The sequence below is a fragment of the Melanaphis sacchari genome, unplaced genomic scaffold, assembly GCF_002803265.2.
Source record: "Melanaphis sacchari strain LSU unplaced genomic scaffold, SCAv2.0 Contig41_pilon_pilon, whole genome shotgun sequence".
Taxonomy (NCBI): Eukaryota; Metazoa; Arthropoda; class Insecta; order Hemiptera; family Aphididae; genus Melanaphis; species Melanaphis sacchari.
The window spans coordinates 148,706-169,947 of record NW_020271269.1 but is presented as its reverse complement, the minus strand read 5'-3'; the positions used below and the strand labels follow the sequence as shown (position 1 = coordinate 169,947).

At 25.8% G+C, this 21,242-nt stretch overlaps 4 protein-coding genes across 6 annotated transcripts in view; 2 read left to right on the top strand and 2 right to left on the bottom strand.

Moving 5' to 3' along the window:
* Positions 1–2,031, top strand: part of LOC112597474 (protein PFC0760c-like) — an 8,879-nt gene extending 6,848 nt beyond the window's left edge. For both annotated transcript variants that reach the window (XM_025343537.1, XM_025343536.1), the window contains exon 3: positions 35–2,031. In XM_025343537.1, coding sequence (XP_025199322.1) covers positions 35–1,905 — 1,871 coding nt within the window. In that variant the 3' untranslated portion in view covers positions 1,906–2,031. The remainder of the gene's footprint in view (positions 1–34) is intronic.
* Positions 2,032–5,596: 3,565 nt separating this feature from the next.
* LOC112597445 (VIP36-like protein) lies at positions 5,597–7,634 on the bottom strand. Its single transcript, XM_025343493.1, has 7 exons — positions 7,206–7,634; positions 7,031–7,146; positions 6,693–6,893; positions 6,460–6,622; positions 6,217–6,383; positions 5,866–5,929; positions 5,597–5,806 (listed from the first exon to the last, which is right to left on the bottom strand). The coding sequence occupies exons 1-7, from the start codon at positions 7,366–7,368 to the stop codon at positions 5,655–5,657; spliced, it is 1,026 nt and encodes a 341-aa protein (XP_025199278.1). The 5' UTR covers positions 7,369–7,634; the 3' UTR covers positions 5,597–5,654.
* Positions 7,635–7,756: 122 nt separating this feature from the next.
* LOC112597444 (xylosyltransferase oxt) lies at positions 7,757–12,926 on the top strand. Its single transcript, XM_025343492.1, has 16 exons — positions 7,757–8,143; positions 8,220–8,595; positions 8,661–8,817; positions 8,901–9,043; positions 9,113–9,285; positions 9,360–9,559; positions 9,682–9,976; positions 10,054–10,230; positions 10,325–10,430; positions 11,168–11,373; positions 11,443–11,568; positions 11,628–11,828; positions 11,892–12,046; positions 12,106–12,261; positions 12,421–12,585; positions 12,886–12,926. The coding sequence occupies exons 1-16, from the start codon at positions 8,009–8,011 to the stop codon at positions 12,890–12,892; spliced, it is 2,778 nt and encodes a 925-aa protein (XP_025199277.1). The 5' UTR covers positions 7,757–8,008; the 3' UTR covers positions 12,893–12,926.
* A 2,694-nt stretch (positions 12,927–15,620) lies between these two features.
* Positions 15,621–20,856, bottom strand: LOC112597470 (protein virilizer homolog). 2 transcript variants are annotated; one of them, XM_025343532.1, is made up of 8 exons: positions 20,370–20,856; positions 20,103–20,254; positions 19,941–20,030; positions 19,623–19,827; positions 16,378–19,542; positions 16,110–16,300; positions 15,932–16,013; positions 15,621–15,864 (listed from the first exon to the last, which is right to left on the bottom strand). In XM_025343532.1, the coding sequence occupies exons 1-8, from the start codon at positions 20,617–20,619 to the stop codon at positions 15,692–15,694; spliced, it is 4,308 nt and encodes a 1,435-aa protein (XP_025199317.1). In that variant the 5' UTR covers positions 20,620–20,856; the 3' UTR covers positions 15,621–15,691. The 2 variants fall into 2 exon arrangements, with proteins under 2 accessions (XP_025199317.1, XP_025199318.1); XM_025343533.1 differs by having other exon boundaries at positions 20,103–20,299; positions 20,370–20,447.
* Positions 20,857–21,242: the final 386 nt, after the last annotated feature.

Here is a 21,242-nt window from a genome sequence, read left to right as displayed (position 1 = left end):
AAAGAAGAATTTGACAGTGAACTCCATTTGCAAGATGAAGAAGATTTGAACAATGAACTTAATTTGCAGATTAAAGAAGAATTTGACAGTGAACTCCATTTGCATAGTAAAGATAATTTAAGTGATAAGCTCAATCTGCAGATTAAAGAAGAATTTGACAGTGAACTCTATTTGCAAGATGAAGAAGATTTGAACAATGAACTTAATTTGCAGGATGATAAAGACTTGATTAATGAAATCGATTTAAAGGATGAAGATGATTTAAGCGATGAAATTAACTGGCAGAGTGAAGATGATTTAGACAATGAGCTAAGTTTTCAAGACAAAGAAGATTTTAATGCTGAATTCAATTTACAGGATGAAGAGGAATCCAGTATGGAACTTGATTATCAGGATGAAGATAATTTGAGAGATGAACTCAATTATCAAAAAGGTGATAATTTTGATGTTGAGCACAGTTTGCTAAGTGAAGACAATACAAGTGATATAGATAATTTAAGTAATGTAGAAGGTATGAGCGATGAAGATGACTCGAATGATGGAGAAATATTAGGTGGTAAAGAAAATTCGGATAGTGGAGATGTTAAAATGAATGACAATTTAAAATATGATTGTCTAATACCAAATAATGAAGACGAAACAAAATGTTTACTAAGCAAAGAGTGTTCTGTTATTATAAATAACAAAATTTCTAATGTTGCTATTACTGATCATGATCAATCATCCACTTTAACATTAGACAATGAAAAAGAATCAGAAGCTAATTCTATGATGGATGATGCTTATATTATGATTGATAATGATGGTATTGTTAATAACTTTGAAAATGAATATTATCGACCATCATCTGAATTATATGACCACGACACACAAACATCTTTTACGCCAAGTTATAAATATTCAGATGTTATAAGTAATGAAAGCTCTGACAATTCTGATGAGTCTGTATCAATTTATGATCAATCATCTGTTGAATCATTAGATGTTAGGGACAAAACAGATCATTCATCAGCTGATAATTCCTCTGATTTTACGACCGATGAAAGTTTTAATGATTCTGATTCTACTAGTGATAATAGTAATCAATCAACTGCATTACATGGTGTTATTAAAAAACCAAAATATACTCAAACCAATTTATTAGAAGACCATGAACAGTTTATGAATCGTGTTACTAAGTTAGCAAAATCATTAGGTATTGTAGATGGGAAAAACAATTTTACTCAAACCGATGTACCATTGGAATGTATGAATTGTTATAAAATAACTGAGGATTTCATTGACAGCTATAGCTCTCAAATTGATGAACATTCTGTTCCCATTAACTCTGATGTTCAAATAAATGAAAATGATGTTAATAATTTTACTCCTATTAGTTCAAGTGCTCAAATTATAAATAATACCATTATTCCCAAGGATGTTGAAGAATATGAACTTAAAGATAATAAAGACTGTGATAGTAATATTTCTAATAAGTCACATTATTTATCTCATTTTCATCCACATACTTATAACCCAGCAAGTCAAAATAATAACTTAATGCATAACCCTATCAATGAAAACAACTACAAAATAAACAGTTCTGAACATTATAAACCAAACGAGCATATTTTACATGGAAATACAATTAATGAAGCAATACCATTTATAAACAAAAATAATGAAATTTATAAAGAACTTATGAAAATTGTGGATAAAAGTGTTCCTGAAAGAAAATGTAAAATAATGCCATATACCAGAATAACAAAGAATTTAAAAAAAAATTTAAAGAGACAAGTTGCTGATGATAAAGAAAATCGTAATCATTTGATATCAAGAGGGTTTAAAAAATTTAAGATGGAATTTATTGAAAGAGATTTTTCATGCTCTGATGAATCTGACAATAATGATAATGTCAATGATTAAAATTATTCATTTTTAGATATTTTATTAAGACTTCCTTAAGGTCTCATTATATTATATTTATTTGTTCCTGATTTTAAAAATAATTTTTAATCTTCCAACTGAAAACAATATATGTTGCCTAGTAACTAGTTTTATTTTTGTCAATAATTATTTTATTAATATAATTTTTTACTTTCTTTTTTTATAAATTCGTATTATTTATTGTATGAATTAAAAAAAAATGACAACTAAAAGTGATAATTCAAACTATGAAAATTAATTATGCAGTTCTCCTTTGTCATCGCAAGATGATACTTTGAACAATGATAATCCAATGAATTTAAATAACGTAATTCATTGGATTAACTCTTGAATTTACTTGACCAAAAAAAAAAACCTTAATCAGAAATTTTTCTGATGTAAGCAAGACATAATTATTACTTATATTGTTTGCTATTCAATTGATAACCAGTAAATTTTAATAGCTCTGGTTGCTGAAATAATAAAATATTATTGGTCAAAATTAATAGACCTTCACAAAATGTACCAGCTAGCTCATTGACAAATAAGATTTCAAATTGGGATATTTGAAATAAAAAACTAAATTTAAAAAGCTACAAATAACCAATTTTTTTTTTTATAATAAAATGTGTTAAAGGTGTTAAAAAAAGTGAAGTTATTGCTTTTAAAGGAAACCATAAAAACGTTATCAATAACTGACCCAAATACTATATTTCAGTTTTTAAAATCTTTAAACTAATGGTTGATGAACTTGAAAAACAATTAAAATTAGAAAAAAATCAAAATTGTCCATTTTATATCATAATTTATTAATAATGAAATGATTCAAGTTACAAGTTTAGTATACATAGTTATTCATACACTATTTAGCTAAAGCAACATATTAATTATAGATCTTATTAGTGAAACTTTGTGTTAATATTCCTCAAAAACTGATTGTTTCAGTAAAATATATTTTGGAAAAGAAGTTGTAGACGTTGTAGCATTAATAAATAAACAGGAACATAAAATTAATGACATGAAATACAAGATTAGATAAATTAAGGAATTTGTGATGCATTTAAAAAATAAAATCACAAGTTACTTGGCTATGGATTACAATTATAATAAAAATTAAGAATTAAATATTTATTTAGATTGACTACAAGAGTTCATTGATAAGTGAAAGATAGGCAGATAAAAAATTTACAATCACATTTAAATCAGCTGAAAAAAGATAACACTTCCTTGACATGTTTCAAATGAATTATAATGCTGAGTTTTCCAAGACTGTTTTAGCTTATTTAATTTTTTTTCTACAATCATAATTATTTTACGATACCTAACACTAATGACTGATTTTTAAATATAATTTTAATTAAGTATTATATCAACTTTTTCTAGTTAGTAGTACGATTATTTTTCATGTAAATGATTACAAACGTAGGTATTAAAAAATGATACACGTCGTTGGAGAACAATTTATCCAAATTTATCACAGCTCAAAATTGGTTCTTAGAAAGTCTAGAACTCAATTCTTTAAACTACCTATTATGGAGTATTTTAGAGGAGAAAGACTGTAGAAATATCGAATTATCAAAAGCTGATTTAGTAAAATCAGCTACTTCAAGGTACTGTTAAAAAAATGATGGTGTGTAATGGTAGACAAGTTGTCAGATCGTTAAAAGTGTGTAAATGTAATTAGTGTACATTTTGAATAGTAATAATTTTTTTTAGTTACTAAATTAATTAATAAAATCAAATAACATCAGTATTTTTATATTTGCTTTGTTTGATTTATCAAATATATAAGGGACAGAACTTATGGCAGAAATAGGTAATCTACATGAATTGAAATACATGGCTAGCAAGTAATAATCAAATATTTTTTTAATTATAAATTTATTTTTAATCAAATATTATTTATGGACATTAATCAATACACAAAATTTATTTTGTCATAGAGGTAATTTATCATATTATTTTACAGATACCTATATTTTAAGAATAGTATTGACTGATGCCATTTTAAAGGAATTGCCTTTTAAGGACTCTACTGTTATCATAAAAAATTAATTTGATCTTTTCTGACAGTTACATAAACTGTTAGGTATATTATTATTAGGGAACAGATTTTATTATAAATGCATATTTTTATTGGAATCAGATATTTTCAAACCAATAAGAAATGTATACAATTTAAATCATTCCAATTGAAATAAACCCAAATTTATTTTACATATTTGATAAATATGAGTACCTTCATGTTTTAGTTATAGTATTATTGTACAATACTATACATTTATTATGGCCAAATAGTGTTAAGTAGGAAAATGTATTTTTATTTTTAGCTGGTGCTGTTCTTATATGATTAAAGCCGGTAGTGTTTTGACAGTATATTTTCTTAAACTGATTCATTGTCATGTTTAGCAGATGGCTTTTAATGCTCTTATCATATTTTAGAAGTAATAAGACATAATTATTCCATAATTAATCAATTAATAGTGACCATTAAAGAAATATTCTTGAAATCTTCAAGTTATGTTTTAAAATTTAAAGAAATGTATCCAGATCTTATTTTACCTCTTGAATTTATAGTAACATGATGGAGTTTATGGCTTGAAGGTTATTCAATACTATTTCATTTTGATAAAATAAAAATGTTACTTCTAATTTCGATACTGAATTAATTGACTGCAGCTATTAAAAAAGCCAATTTGATTTTTTTTATTCAGATAATTAAGCAATTAGAAACTAAAATCATGTCTTTAATAGAAAATATTAATCTTGTATAGAACTCTACAAATAAATACAAAAAAAATTTAGGTATATGGGAGAAGTAGTCAAAAAGAAATTATTCAATACAATTGAAACAAATACTGGATATCTAACATCAGAAATATTTTAATAGGAAAAAATCTTCGGACATTGAATTCACTACATTTGATATAATAAATATAAATTACATCCCTTCCCTTATCAGATCTATTAATCTGGACTCTTCTCTTGATCAATACAAGAGTATTTTCCGATCAAACTGTCACAATTTTTATTTGCAAAGCTCTTAACAATGTATTGTTTCTAATTGCATTGTTTCAGAATAATTACTCATAATTTTATATACCTACATCGTCTGTACTGATTTCATTTGGTAATTATATTTAAAAAACTGTATTTTTTTTTTTGTAATTTTCAATACTAATACATGATTTGATATTTACATATTTTGGATCTTTATTTTATATTTTAAGAAAAATTGGTACATATATATGTATATATAATGATATTTTTATTACAATAAAATCCGTTCCCTATAATACATTGTCATAATGATTAGTTTAACATAACCTAATAAGCAGTCTTAATAACAGGTCTGCTAAAACAGATAAAATAAAACTATTAATAATATATTATTAGAATTATTTAATAATTAGTATAAAAGTAGATCACGTGTATCAGTGTATTTAATCTATGGTACAACAGTCTAAAATCTAATGACTAATAAATAGAAAGAATGGAATTTAAAATGGAACATAAATACCGTACATATTATACAAAAAAAATTCAATACACAAACACAAGAGTCTACATTTAAAAAAAAAAATGATCTATTTTGACTGAAATTTGATTGAAACATGGTATGTAATTATTTGTTTTCATAATTTTATTAATAAAAACTAATATGGTTGTTGTTTTCTTTTTTGTGATGGCAATGTTAAAATTTAAATATACAAATTATTTTTTATTTTTTACAAAATTCAACTATTTTTTCAGTAAAATGTTTTATGTGACTGAGTTTGCTGGTACTCCCAATACCATACACCACCAACAATTAAAGCAGCAATTAAAATAATAACAAACAAGACGATAAAAAATATTTTTAAGCCAGACCAACTTTGACTCTTTGTGTCTTCGATATGTTCTAGAAAAGAAAAACATTTTACATTTAACATACATCATTCATGTTTTTAATAAAATTACCTCTTGGTGGACTGAATTTTTTAGCATTTGGAATTATATTTGAACGATCCTTAAGAGCTTCATTCTAAAAAACAAATACATGATAAAATGATCAGTATATAAAAAAAATAATAAAAAGTAGCATACTCTTATATTAGTAGAATTTTAAATTTTAATAATTAATAATTATCAAACGTTTGTCAATTAAAATTCAAAATACTATCTAATAGTGTTGTAATTTATTTGCATGATATAATTTTGATGCAATTATTTAATATGGCTAGTATAACAAACAGGCATTAGGAATATTAAGTTTAAATATTTTTAAAAAAACTTAATTATATTCAACAAAATAAATAATAGTATAGTTACAGGGTCATCAGAATCCACTTCATATAGTCGAACAGCTAAAATTTCATGATTATCTGATAAATCTCCTGTTGCTGCCGAAAATCCAAAATAGTAACCAGTTGGCAATTCAACGCCTTCAACAGTAAAACAAGGTTTCCATACTGCTTTATCTTCTAAATCTGTCATTACTAAAATGTTTTGTTAAATTAGTAAAAATAATTAATCATATCATAAAAAGTAATTAAAAATATTAATAAAATTTACCAGTTAGTGTATTGCCAGTATATCTTATTAAAATATGAGTTTCAGTTAGTAAATTTCTAACTTTAACTTCACATCCTGCCAATTCTGTATGAGTTCCATCGCGGTCATGATCATAATGTAAAGATCCATTGTTAATCATTGATGAAATATAAGGATGTTGGTGCTATTATGTTAAAAAAATAAATATATACATTAAATAATGTGAAAAAATTTATAGTAATTATCAGTTATACATTATGTTCTCCGTTGTGATTACTATATGTATCAATTATAACAGCAAGTCCTTCAAATAAATCTTTATTGCCAAAAACTGGCCCATGTTTCATTCTTTCTCGGGTGTACCAAATAGCCATTCCATCACCGTGAAGACTTTCTTTTCCTTTTCCATGAATTTTAAATTGTACTTGCAATTCCCAATTATTGACATAACAAGGCTAAAGTAAAAACAACCAACAAAACATGAAAGCAATCTACAACCACCAGTAAATTTATTTGATGTTTAATAAGACTATCTGACTGATTAATTGACCACAAAATTTATTTATAAATATTATAAAATACAAATACATACTACAGAGTTCCATATTGAACCAGACTTGCTTTGTAAGTCGGGTGTTAATCGCACATATTTGTCTGTCACTATAGTGGAACCCATAAAATCCCAATTTGGTACTGTTATGCCAGATCCTGTCAGAATAATTATCTATTAGATGATAAACCGTATATTTCCTTAAAATTAGTCTTACCTTGGTATGGTTTCAATAGTGAATGATCACGTTTCATATAATCTCTAGTGTTCCATTCAGAGTAAACTTCTCTACAAAGAAATGAAAAAATTACTATAAACACGTAAAATTTTGTACCAACTTTTTTCGAATTAATTATATTATTTGAGTTGGAATTCTTCATGATGCGACAATAGGTGTAAAAACTGGAAATGGAATGTTTTTAGAGTAAACACCAGAATAAATTAATGTTCTTCAGTTCGTATTTAATTGAGTTATAATCAAAGACCGTGATTTAAAAAAAATAAAAACACTTATCAATCAATTAAAAGTCAAGATTTGTTAATACTGAAGTACCTACAACTAATACTGCCTATATGGTACCTAACACTAAAGCAGTAAAGCCAAGAAAATAAAAAATACAAAGTTCGAATTCCAAAATTTACAATAGGCATAGATAAATAAGAATGTAAATCTATGACAAATCACAAATGGTGTATCAAAAAACAAAAAGATACTATACCAGCGTTATAAGATACCTCAATAAGAGTTTAAAATATGACTTATGATAAAAAAAAAAATTTTGTAACCTCTTTGAAAATTACTGATAATGAATGATTAGTGAAATTAAAAGTATTAAAACTTAAAACATTAAATTTGAGACTTGAGTGACGATTCTATCTATACAATTTTAAAATAATTTTGAAATTTTTAGATGTTAGCCACCGTAAATTTTGAATTGTAGTAAAAAATAAAGAAAATTATGTTTGTTCATTTAGCTGGTGTCAATGAAGCATTAAAGCTGAAGAACAATAACGACAACCATGGATATTAAATGGCTAAAAAGATACCGTTTGTTTTGCATTGGAGGTTCAATCATCTTATGTGTTCAAATTGTACTAGCGTTTGTATTCTTTTCCATTCAAGAATATTCAATTGTCGAAGAACTATCCCCGAATGTAATCAGTCTTAGAATAATGTCATTTGTACATTTTTTTAAATTATAAAAAATAATAAGAGTAACTTTTATTTTAGTCATTAAGCAGATTAAAGAATGTAGCTGATTATGGTATTGGTGATGACGAAGAATCAAGTTATAACAATGTTCCGAGTGGTAGTAATCATCGTAATAAACTGCCACCAGACAAGGACAATAGTGCATCGTCAAATGAATACTTTAATAAAGCACTTCAACAAAGGCACAACAACTATAAGACTGATAATTTTAGAGTATTAGGAGTAGATGAATTAGGTTTTGCTCCACCTTGTGATATAAGTGGCCGTGAGTGTATATCAGCATTACATCGTGCAAAAACTGTTACTTGTAAACAGATTATAGCAAACATATCGTGTCTAATTAAGACAAATCCTCCCTATCCCAAACGATTGCCACATCAATGTCCAACTAATGGTATTAAATCTTATATTGTGCATTCATATTTTGTTTTCTATTAATATTATTTAATTTATTATTAGATGTAAAAGAGAATAAAATAGTTGGATGTTTTCGTGATGGCAAAGAAATTAAATTATTGCCTGGTTATAAAACTACTCTTATATATACTAATTCTCAAGAAAATTGTGTGGATCTTTGTCTTCAATCTGGTTTTGCTTATGCTGGAGTGGAATATGGGTAATTAATAATGAATATATTTTTTAAAAATGTTAAATATTCTAACATTTTAAGTAAAATATGTTTATAATTAATATTTGCAGAACCGAATGTTTTTGTGGTAATGAAACTCCAGAATTGGGTTTAAAACTTCCAGACACATTTTGTGATATGCAATGTCCAGGAAACCTAAATCAAATGTGTGGTGGACATTATACTATCAATGTTTTTAAAACTGGTGTTTCTAGTGTGTTCATTATTTATATTATATTGATTAATTTTTCACAATTATTTAATAAGATTTTTTTTTTTTTAGAATTCATTGCTAAAATTGCTTCAGAACCTTTACCAAATTTTAAACACAAAAATATACCTCCTGTGCGAATTGTATTTCTTTTGACATTGAATGGGAGAGCTGTAAGACAAGTGTATAGATTAATTAAAGCACTATTTCATCGTGATCATTATTTTTTTATACATGTAGATGCTGTAAGACTATTAATATCTCAAATTGCATCATGTAAATATTAACCATTATTTATTTATTTATTTTTTACATGTAGAGACATGATTACATGTTTAGAGAATTATCAAAAATTGAATTAACATTGAGCAATGTTCGATTATCACGGCGAAGGCATTCCACCATCTGGGGAGGTGCATCTTTATTAACCACCCTGATGGATGCTATGTCAGACCTTGTACAGTCTTCTTGGGACTGGGATTTTGTTATTAACCTTAGTGAATCTGATTTTCCAATAAAGTAAGTATACATTTTATGAAACAATTTGTATTTTTGATTTTTTGAAATTAACCAATATTTTGTTTAAAATCTACATTTTAACAAATAGTTTATTAATAAACATTTTATATTAATGATACAAGGTCAAATGATGCATTGGTAAAGTTTTTAACTGCAAATCGTGAACATAATTTTGTGAAATCACATGGTCGTGAAGTTCAACAATTTATACAAAAACAAGGACTAGACAAGACATTTGTAGAGTGTGAAGCTAGAATGTGGCGTGTAGGAGAAAAAGAATTGCCAAAAGGTATTATTTGGGATGGTGGTAGTGATTGGCTAGCATTATCTCGACCTTTTGTCGATTATCTAGTGACTGGTGATACTCTTATTTCTGGTTTATCAAAATTCTTCAAGTATACATTATTACCAGCTGAGGTACTTAAAACAATGTTTAATCTAAGTAAATTAAAAATAAATATTAAGTATTGAAAATTTTATGTACTTGATTATAGTCGTTTTTCCACACTGTATTAAGGAATTCGCCTTTTTGTGAAACTTACATTGATAATAATTTACATGTAACTAACTGGAAAAGATGGCTTGGCTGTAAATGTCAATATCGCCATGTAGTTGATTGGTGTGGTTGTAGTCCAAATGTTTTTCGATATGATGACTGGAATCGTATAAAGGTAATATAATTTAGAATTATATTAGAGTAAAATTATTAAAATTAATTTTATCAAAAATAATACTTATGACATTATTTTAAATATTTCTCTATAGAACACTGAAAAGAAACAAGTATATTTTGCTCGTAAATTTGAACCTATTATAAACTTATCTATTATAGATACATTAGAAGTTTGGTTGTATGGAGAATACCCTGCAGGTAATGTAAATACTTTTTAAAATATTTAAACAGTGCCTTTATTAACATAATTTCAAATATTACTTATTGGTACTTATTTGTTATCACCTCGCTATAAATAAAGTAAAAAATATAATAAATAAATAAATAATAATATATATAATCAATAGTATAAGAAATGCTTAAGTAAGTATATAGGTATAATGTGTATATTTTATCATAATTATAATGGATATAGGAGGACAGAATTCAGATGTATCTTTTAAGATGGTTTCAAATGCGTTTTGTTCTTTGAGACATGTTCTTCCTATAAACTTCTGCCAAATACCATTTCAGAAAATTTATTTTAGTTTATCGACGCTTTTTATTTTCCCACTTAGCAGAACCCCACAACCTCTCGATGTTTTGAGTGTGTGCCCTTGTGTCTAGATCAATAAAAATATAGATATGGTAGATATGGTTAATCGTACCATGTTAAAATTCTGCTTGTTGCATATTATTGTAAACTTTGCAAAAATCTGACAAAATTATTGAGCTTGGTCTTATATATTTTTTATTATAGATAATTACTCCAATCGACCACAACATTTTTTCTCATTTTTAGTAAAATTTGATGATTGTAGGAACAATAGCGATACACTTTATGGTGGGGTGATAACAAACAAGTACCTATTTTTTAATCAATATTAGCAAATTTGAGTGTACAAAAATTAACATAACTCAATAAATTTAAATTAAATATTTGAATTTTATTTTAGATTTTAAAAACCGTATGAGCTATTGGCAAAATGTATATCATTATAATGATGTATATCCAGCACCTGATGAATCGCTACTCATTGTTGGAAACAGTCTTGCTCGAGTTGCAACAAAACATCTAACTACTTCACATACAACTTGTCAAATCCGTAGTCTTGATAAGTTACTACAAGTTTTTACTTATCACCACAAAGATAAATTTAAAGTAATTTTGATTTAATAATAATTGATAATAATATAAAATAAGTTTTTAAATAAAATATCATTTCATTAGGGGTTTTTAATTCAATATGAAGTTAGTTTCTCAAATACTTCTAACAAATTACTGTTTGAAAGTTGGTGTTGGCCAAAGCTACAAGGAATAATTATACATAATAGAGATCCAGTCAATAGATTATTGGTAATTAAAAAATGTAATAATTATTATGAAAATATATTGTTAAGCTTAATTTATTACAGAATTTTATCGTCAGTTCAGATTATGACAAAAAAGAACAAATGTCTAGGAATTTTATACGTCTCATAAGTCCTTATACAGAACCAGTTTTGATACACCAATGGACTGCTGGTGAACATAGTTTTACAGTTAAATTTTTGTGGTTAAATCCATATGACGAACTCATTAATGTCACATCTACAAATATTGAGGAATCAGCTTTGGTTGGTAATTTTTAAAATTGTTTTAAACAGTTAACTAATTTATTTAAAATTATAATAACTTAGATAACATTTGATAAACCAACTTTACCAATGCCATTGTCTCAAGGAATATGGACCGTATTGCTAGTTTATGAAAATGTAACTATGGCATATACTCAATTTTTAGTTACTCCGTCAAATACTATTAGAGATACATCTATTTCTGCTAGTCAAATGAAGTAAATTATAACGGTTAATTTTTAACTATTTAATTTTAAATTAAATATTTTTATTTTAGCTTTATAAATAAAGCCCAAAATTACAAACAATCTTTTGAAGATTGGACAAATGTGATAAAAGTTTTCAAAAATTCAATAGTATTGGAAACAAAAAATAAATTTATCGATCGTACCAAAACTAAAATGACCAGTTGGATTGATAGTCTAATTGCAAGGTATGTAGTAATGAGTATAAAGTTAAAATTTGATATAATAATATTTTATGTTTTTTACTGGATTAATTACATTTTTATAACATAAAATTAAAATAGCTATACTTACATTCATTATGTATTATTTGTGATTGTTGTTTAATTGATCTTTTTGTTTTTTAGTGCTTATAATATATTGGAAACCTGCATTGTGGTTCCTTGTAAATCTTTAAATGATTGTGGTGTAAAAGAGTTAGTCACTTGTGCTGAAACATCATGGAGTTCCTATTCACCTGATCCAAAATCTGATATTAAATCAATTAACAAAGAATCTGGAACTCTTAACAGGTACATTTTATTGTTGAAGTCTTTATTTTAAAATGAAAAAATAGTAAAATAAACTTATTGAAATTAATAATAGTTTTTAGCTTTTGATAGTACACAATTTTGATTTACATTTAAATAGGTAAAATTTAACAAATAAAATTATCTTTTTCACTTTAAACATGTATCAGGATTATTGAAACAATTGTTTTTATGTAATGTTAAAAATATTTATTTTAAGTTGTAAGTGTTGATTGTCACCAGTAGTTATTGACATACATTTACCTTATATATTCATTAATTTGTCTGTTATTTTTTTTTCAGATATTAATTATTAGACTGACATAGTGCCATATCATTAAAAACTAAACTACTTTTTTTAAATTATTTCTATTTACATATTTATACATAATTATTGTTAACTGGCTTTTCTTTGTTTTTATTATATTGTTTTTTTAATATATTATAACTTTGTATTTCTAATTTCTTAGAAATTCAATAAAATTGGTTCAGAACTTTTAAATTGCAATACACAATAAACATTATGTTTTATAATGGATTTTTGTCTGCAAGGATTAGAATTTGTATATATTATGTGTACAGACTTAACAAGAGATTTTATTTACATTGTTTGATCAATTTACATTTTTAATTTGATTACTAAAATAAATTTAATAAATTGACTTTAACTAATAATTATAAAAATCTTTTATTAAGTTTAAGTTTTCTCACTTGTTACCATTATTATTTAAGGAGATATAAAATTGGTTTTTATATTGAACTGAAAAGCTTGCATAGAAATTGTGATTGCCATCCCAGTTGTATTGCTTAATATTAAATATTTTTGTCAATATATTTAAATATAGTAACAGTAAATTACATTTTTGTAATAAATTAACAGAAATTATTTAGTCTTCTAAATTTAGAGTAGTAAATTATAATTATTGTTTATCTGTCATTGGTTATCTTTATCTGATACATGTGAGTATGTCCTAACCGCTCATAACATTATTTTTTTTCAACTGCAAAAATTTTAAAATGTATTTATTGCTGTAAATATTAAATACTGTTGTGAAATATAGTGGTAGGAGGCACTTTTTTAGGCAAAATTGTATTTTAATTATATTGTAATTTACTCAGTTTTAGTAGCAGGTTCACAACTAAACATATTGCACATATATTCCATTTTATATCTCAAAAAAAAAACTATAACTTTTAATGATTATGTACTATAGTTTTAATAAAATGATACACAGTTTATCTTAATCCTTTTCTGAGTTATTTTGATAATAAAATGATAACTTAATAATATTTTCGATCTCAATTTATATAATTTTGGAATTATACTTGTAGGTATATTTCATATAATTACTATTGTCATTAGTATGAAAATTAGTATTAATTAAGTATAATAAAAAATCTAACTGTTGAAAAATGTATTATTTATCAAATATTTGCAGTTAAACCTAGCTAAATAATAGTCTGGATAATAAATATTATTGTATTTTTACTACATAACTATAATATTCAATACTAACTTAGTTAATATTTACTAATATTATTATTAAATTGAAATAATCACCATGACATAATTATTTAAGTATTATTATTCAAATACTGTATTTTATAATATTTACACAGATTGACTTAACAAAAATTAAATCATATCTTTTATTTATGTAAATTTGGCAATAACAAACCTGGGTTTGTATTTTTGTAAACTATTTATTATGTTTTAAAAATATTTTATACATTTTTAAACTTTTCCACGTACAATTATTTTCATGAGTTCACGATCCACTAATATTTAAACATTTAAACTTCAAAGTATTAATATGTTCATATGTACTTACAGCACGTTCATGTATTTGAGAATATGATAAATCCACCATTACAAACTTTTATATTATAAACACACATTACCTACACAATTTAACTTAATAACTATCTCAATGATTTTATTGTATACATTTTAAGGTGATTAAAAGTATTTATTTTTTCTACAAATTAGCAAATGCATATCAATTATTAAAGTAATGTTTTCAGTAAAATAAAAATAGAAACTTATTAGTTTTAATATTTTTTATTTATTTATATCTCAGAATGTTTAAAAAAATTATTTTATCATTATGCATTATAGTAAATGTTTATTATTTAATTTATCTAAAATAATACATATTTTCTGTTGCTCACCAAAGTGTTGTGTTCATTTTATTATTTGCAATATTAACAAAGTTGTTTCATTAATCTTAATACTATTTATCAAAAATTATTGTAATATTGTTATAAATTATTAAACATATCAATGTATCATATTATTATTAATAATATTCTTACTATTCATCATTTAAAAACATTATGTTCAATGCACATGTTTATTGTTTAATATTTAATTTATAAATGGGGTAATCTACTATGTTAAGCATATTTATTGTTAAATAAGAACAAAATTTTTATTGTTGTACATGCATTATATTATATGAAAATAGTTAGTTTTAATTATACTAGGGAAAATAATGTGTGCAAAATACAATATTAGAACCATAACAATAACTATATCCAATTCCGAGAGAGATCATGCTGCGCGGAAACAAAAACTAGTCGACTCTACACATATCTCACCAAATTCTTGTGAAATTTGGATGCACCCAGTACGATGACCCAGTTGGTCAAACATATTTCATCCTACATGCGCAAATCCGGCATCATCTCTCGTGGGACAGACTATACGTAATGTGATCATAAATGATTATTATTTACTATTTTAAGTATACTGTAGTATTTATATTTTAAACATTTTTTTTTTTTTTATATTCCATTGTCCTAATTTTTGGAATGATAAATTAAAACAGGAATTGTGTGTTACATTTAAACAGTACAAAAATTTAAAAAAAATTTACACAGGAATATAAAACCCTGTATTTCAGTTTCATGTATAGCTAAATGAATAAAATGGATACTTCAAATGAATTAACTAATGTAAAAATTGAATAAAAAAAATCATAAAATTTATTGTTTTGTTGTATAATGAATATTTTACAATTTATTTGTACATTTATTGGTTGAAATATATTTTTATAATATTAACTTCCAAGTTATTAATTATTTCAGACTGTAAATTCTTTAATATTTATCGCCTAGAGTAAGCTAGATTTTTCCTGAGTTCAGCCTCTACTCTGAGTTGTCTCCATTCTGCAACTAATGAATGTCTTTGAATTTCTAAATGTCTACTACTCATTGTTTGACGATAATCTGCACGTAAATGAGCCATGGCATTAAATTGAGCATGCCAATTATGTAAACCTAGAATTAAAGAAATATTTTATTAACAATTAAAAAAAAAAAAAAAAACCATTTATTCAAGTCTTACTTAAATGCGATTTATATGGGCTTAAAAGACTATATGAACGTTCATATGCCATTTGTCTCTCACGCAGTCTTATATTTAAATCCTAATGTAATACAAAAAATAATTAAAATTTAAAAAGTTAATTTACCGCATAAATCATGCGTGTATTAATATTGTATAATTGTATATGTTTATTTACTTGAATGGGTTGAATGGGCAATTTGTATCTGGGTTGTCTAACATTTCTTGATTCCATTGCAACAAAATCATCGACATGTAACGATGGTGGCCTAGATGTGTTGGGTGAACGGTTTCTGAATGCATCAGATCGTTGTATCGTTCCAAGTCTACTAAATACTTTATGGCGTATTACAGGCGTAGAAGTGTTAACTGTATGTAATCAATAAAAACAATAAATTTATTCATTTCAAATTTAGCCGTAACGTACAAGTAAATAATATCTTTACCCGGTGTATTAATAGTGTTTTCTTTTTTTTCTATCACAATAGGCTCTCGTTTATGGACTATTGGATCTGGTTGAACAACGCAATCTTCAATTTTAAATAAATCACAGATTTTATCTTTAATATTAAAATCAGGCAAATCTGAGACAACTTCTTCGATATTACACTCTCCCAAATTATCAATAGCATCACTATGCAAATCGATAGTCTGATTTGTATAGTTCTTGTCACTGTCGTTGACAACATAAAAAATTCTATCTTTGTATGCACATGTCAACAAATCAACTGTAGCCAGTTGAGGTTTAGCAAGCTCTTCTGCTGATACTTGGTCATTATTTAAAAATTCTGACAGATGAACTAACTGTTCATAACCAACCAAGTTATCATCTTTTTGCATAATTTCTTTCAACAAGCATAAAGGATGATCTTTCCCATGATTTGACCAATTCAAATATTTCCTCAACATTGATGAGTTCATAAATAATTTTCTTTTTGTATTCGTGTCATTTTCAGTACACAAGTTTAAAAGTTCAATAGTAGACATCAAAGTATTCAAACAATGAATATCTTCTTTATTCCAGTTCTGCATTAGATTGTCAAAAATGTTATAAAAAGGTTTAGGAAATGAATCTAAAACTATTTTGAACTGATAAAATCCATAATCGTTTTTTATGATCACTATGCATGTTTTAATAGCCATAAACAATATAGATAATGTTGCACAAGATTCAAATGAACTCAGTAGTGCTTTTAAGATATTGGTATAAAACCATTTATTAGGAACACTATTTCTAGGTAAATTCTCTTCAGGATAATTACTAGTACCGCTTAGTATGATATCAGTATCACATAAACATTGCACAAATAAAGGAGAATATCCTTGATCACTTATTTTGATATTTTCACATATCTTATAAATACATTTTTTGTAATTTTCATGTAATTTTTCGTCATTTAATATTTGTAACACTGCAGTCTTTATAGTTGCACATTCTTTATTGTCACATAACTGTGTTAGTAAATTTAAACATTGGTTGAAACAATCATCATTATCAGCATTTACTAATGCATCCAATATTGTTCGAGTAACTAATAAACATGTTGTTATGCTTAAATCAGCAATATTAATAGATAAGCATTTCAATGGTTGTAATAAGTAACTACTTGAGCTCAAAACAGTAATAAGTTCAATCAAACTGCTATTGATTTTAGCTAAATGATCTATCCACATGTTACGAAAAGATATCATAGTTGTAATAACAGATTCTTCTAACGAGTTTATAGTTTGAATTGGTAATGGCAAAGGTAATAACTTGCATAAAAGTAACAATCCGGGGAAGAAAACAGATGGACAAGATAATGTCCAGACAATTACTTCATTTGCCATAGATGATCCAATTTTGATTTCTACATAAGCCTCAAGTGTTTTGTGTATATCTTTGACAACTTCGGTGGCATCTTCATGAATTATAGAACATTCAGGAACATTATGCATTAAATTATATAAGTTTAATAATACTTTGATAGGTGTTATATCTTTAAAAGCATCTTTCCGGGTCTGTATTAATAATGTGATCATATATCTAATCAACATCATTGATGGTCGAATTATGGACATCATATTTTTGGCTTTGTTGCCAGTTAATTTCCAAACATTTATTGATGGCTGCTTATAATCATCACATATTTTTTCTACAATAGTTAATAAGTTTCCTAGCATATCATGTGAATACATTTGTAAAGTAATATACTTATATTTAAGTTCAACAAAATCTTCAATCCCTTTAAATGCTGTTTCATCATTAGGCAACCCCAAATATCTTAAAATTCTTAAACTTGTTATTAATGTTTTACTGAAGTTTAAGCAGTTATCTTTGTTGTTTTTAACAATGTTACAAAGTTCACTGACGTCGTCATGGAAAAAAGCTGAATGCCCGATTGATGGAAATGTCCAATCAATTAAATCATTAAAACAATTGTGTTTGCATGCTAACTCATATATCAATGTTCCATATTTTTTTAAATAGCTAACGTCGTCTGCAATTTCCAAGACTATCTTCATTAAATCCAATGAATACAAAATATGTAAATCATCACTTTTTGATTTACATTGTTCCATGTATTTAAAAAAATTTAAAATTACATCTAAGTTGTCTCCCATAGTTAAAACATTCACAACAGCACATTTTCCAACTGTGGACTGAGTTAGTGAAAACATATCATGAAGAAAATCAACAGAATCCATTTGATATAATTTGAAATTGTGCATTAAATTGCATTCCCAAAAATAGCTTAAATAATCAATGAGAGTTAAAACTTTTACTTGGTAAATGAGTTTTAATTTGAACTCAGTATTAACTTTATCCAGAATATTGATCAATTCATTTAACTCTTTATGCCTGCAACATAAATATCTGAGACCGTGATCACAGTCCATTAAACTTTTCAAAAGTTTAAGTATATCTTGCTCTAAAGTACCCTTGCAATTTGGTTGTTCTAATACTTTTATTAAACAGTTAATGAGTGATAAATCATCAAATAATCTATAAATGGTTGGATAAACATCAAAATGAGTTAATGCTGGAGTAAGCTCAAATTGTGCGTGAGCTTGTAAAAACCTTTTAGGACAACCCATCAAAATTGGTGCTTTAATATACGTAGTAGTAATTTCTGCCAAACAATCTTGCAATAACAATTCTTGGTTGGAATCCAAAGTTTTTATATCTGTATTCATCTTTTGCAGCAATTCATAAAAGTGAATTTTCCTTAAAATACTAGTTATTAAAAAACATACCCGAGGCCTCTGGTGTACTGACAATATTTTAAGTAAGGTTTGATTTCCGTTAAGTCCATCAAAAACTTCATCACATAAAAAGAGACGAATAGGTTCTAAGCCATTAAGACTAGAATCTAATGCACGTAATATATTTAATTTAAGAGACAAACACATATGTTCGACAAAAAATAAATTAATTAATTTATTGTGAATTTGATGATGTTTAATTAGATGTTCAGATAAATCTTCATTGTAATGGCAAAGTATTTCGATCAGTTGAATGCCAACCTTCAAATGACGAAGAATTAATGTCGACATCGAAACATACTCCTTTAAAGCACACTCGAAATCGAGTGTTACATTTACTAAAGAGAATAACTTATGACAATACTCTGAAAAAAATATATATTTTATAATTAAGAACAAATTAACTCATAAATATTTCATGTAAGGTTATAACATTATTTTATACCTGGAATATTTAGAATGTGACTTAAAGTTTTGGGCAAAATGGTAACAGTTCGTTCTGCAGTAATAATCCATTTTTCATTTAAATCCATAGTTTTTGATAAATATTCCAAAGAATCCATGAGTTCAGCTACTTCATTACATTTAGAATCATCGCCTAGTTTTCTATGTACATATTCAAATAATGATAAAGATGGATCTTGGATAATCTATAAAAAAAAAAAACAAAAAATATTTCAAAGTTGTATCAAACAGTAATTAAAATGTATAGTTTATACTATACTATATTAATATTTAATATAAAAACAAATATTTTACTTACTCTCAATGGAGTGGCTTGGAACAAGGATGGATCAAAATGTGTTACTATATCATCAGTGTATTCATTAAAATGTTCACCATTTTCACTATCCTAAAGTACAAAACAAATTAGGTAGAGTGACAATGGCACAATTATTTATACATTTATAATTGAAAATAATACCAAAGCACCATCTTCTTCACTATCCAATGCAATATCATCATCACTACTTATGGCTTCCAACAACATTTCTCCCTTCTTTTCGCTTTGTATGTCCATATTGATAGTTTCTTTTTCCTGTGTTTCAGATGTTTTGCTTGTATCATTTGGTACAGCTAAAATGCAACAAGTCATTTAAAACTAGACATAAATTTAACAAACTGCAACAAATTCAATCCTATTACAGTTATCTACTATTATTATTTAGTAAAAATAAAATGATTGGCCTACCATCTTTGATGTGAGATTCAGATACATCACTATGGTCAGTCACAAAATGTTCTGTAATAACATTGTCACATGATTCAGTTATTTCTTGGCTTTGAAATAAACTTTCATCATCGGCCATAACAGTAGTTTTGACCACGGTTTTAAATTTCTTTAACGATTCGTTTTCACATTCATCAGACTGGAAATTCAAATCCAACAAAGAATCGTCGGATTCTCGGTCATTATCTTCGTCACAATGTGTTCTTTTCATTTTACCATTAAAAAACGCAGTTGATTTTGATTACTGGTAACCATATAGTAAAATAGTAAGTATTGACTTGAGACTAATTTCTAAGTTCTGAACGAATCCTATATTGTACATTATTATATTCTTATTAACCGTAATTTCTGTCATGATCATAGACTTTGGTATCTTACACAGTGAATTAAGATAATATTATTGTTTATTTATTATACTTGATAGTTTATATACAAAAACTTATCAATCATCAGTTTTTTTATCTATAAACCTTGTTTTAAATCGACAAGTAGCGCTTGAAGGTTGCTGTGTCAAGTTTTATACTAATAACGGATGCTTTCACAAAAAATGTTTCACTTGGTCAAAAAGTTTGAAAAATTCTCCATCAATTTTAATTAAAGAACAAAAAATAAAAAGTTGAATAAAATTCACAAAATGTTTTTTGAGTGTTTGAAATTAAAATTTTAACGAATTCCGTCAAATATTTAAATTACCGTTTTCTATTACTGAATAATTTTCAAAATATTTTGAATTTTTGAGCTGTTTATAGACATTTAAGATATTTGATTTTTTTTCTTTAAATGTCAATAAACAATATTTTGCTTGTTCAAAAAGCTTGAAAACTAGGTTTATAT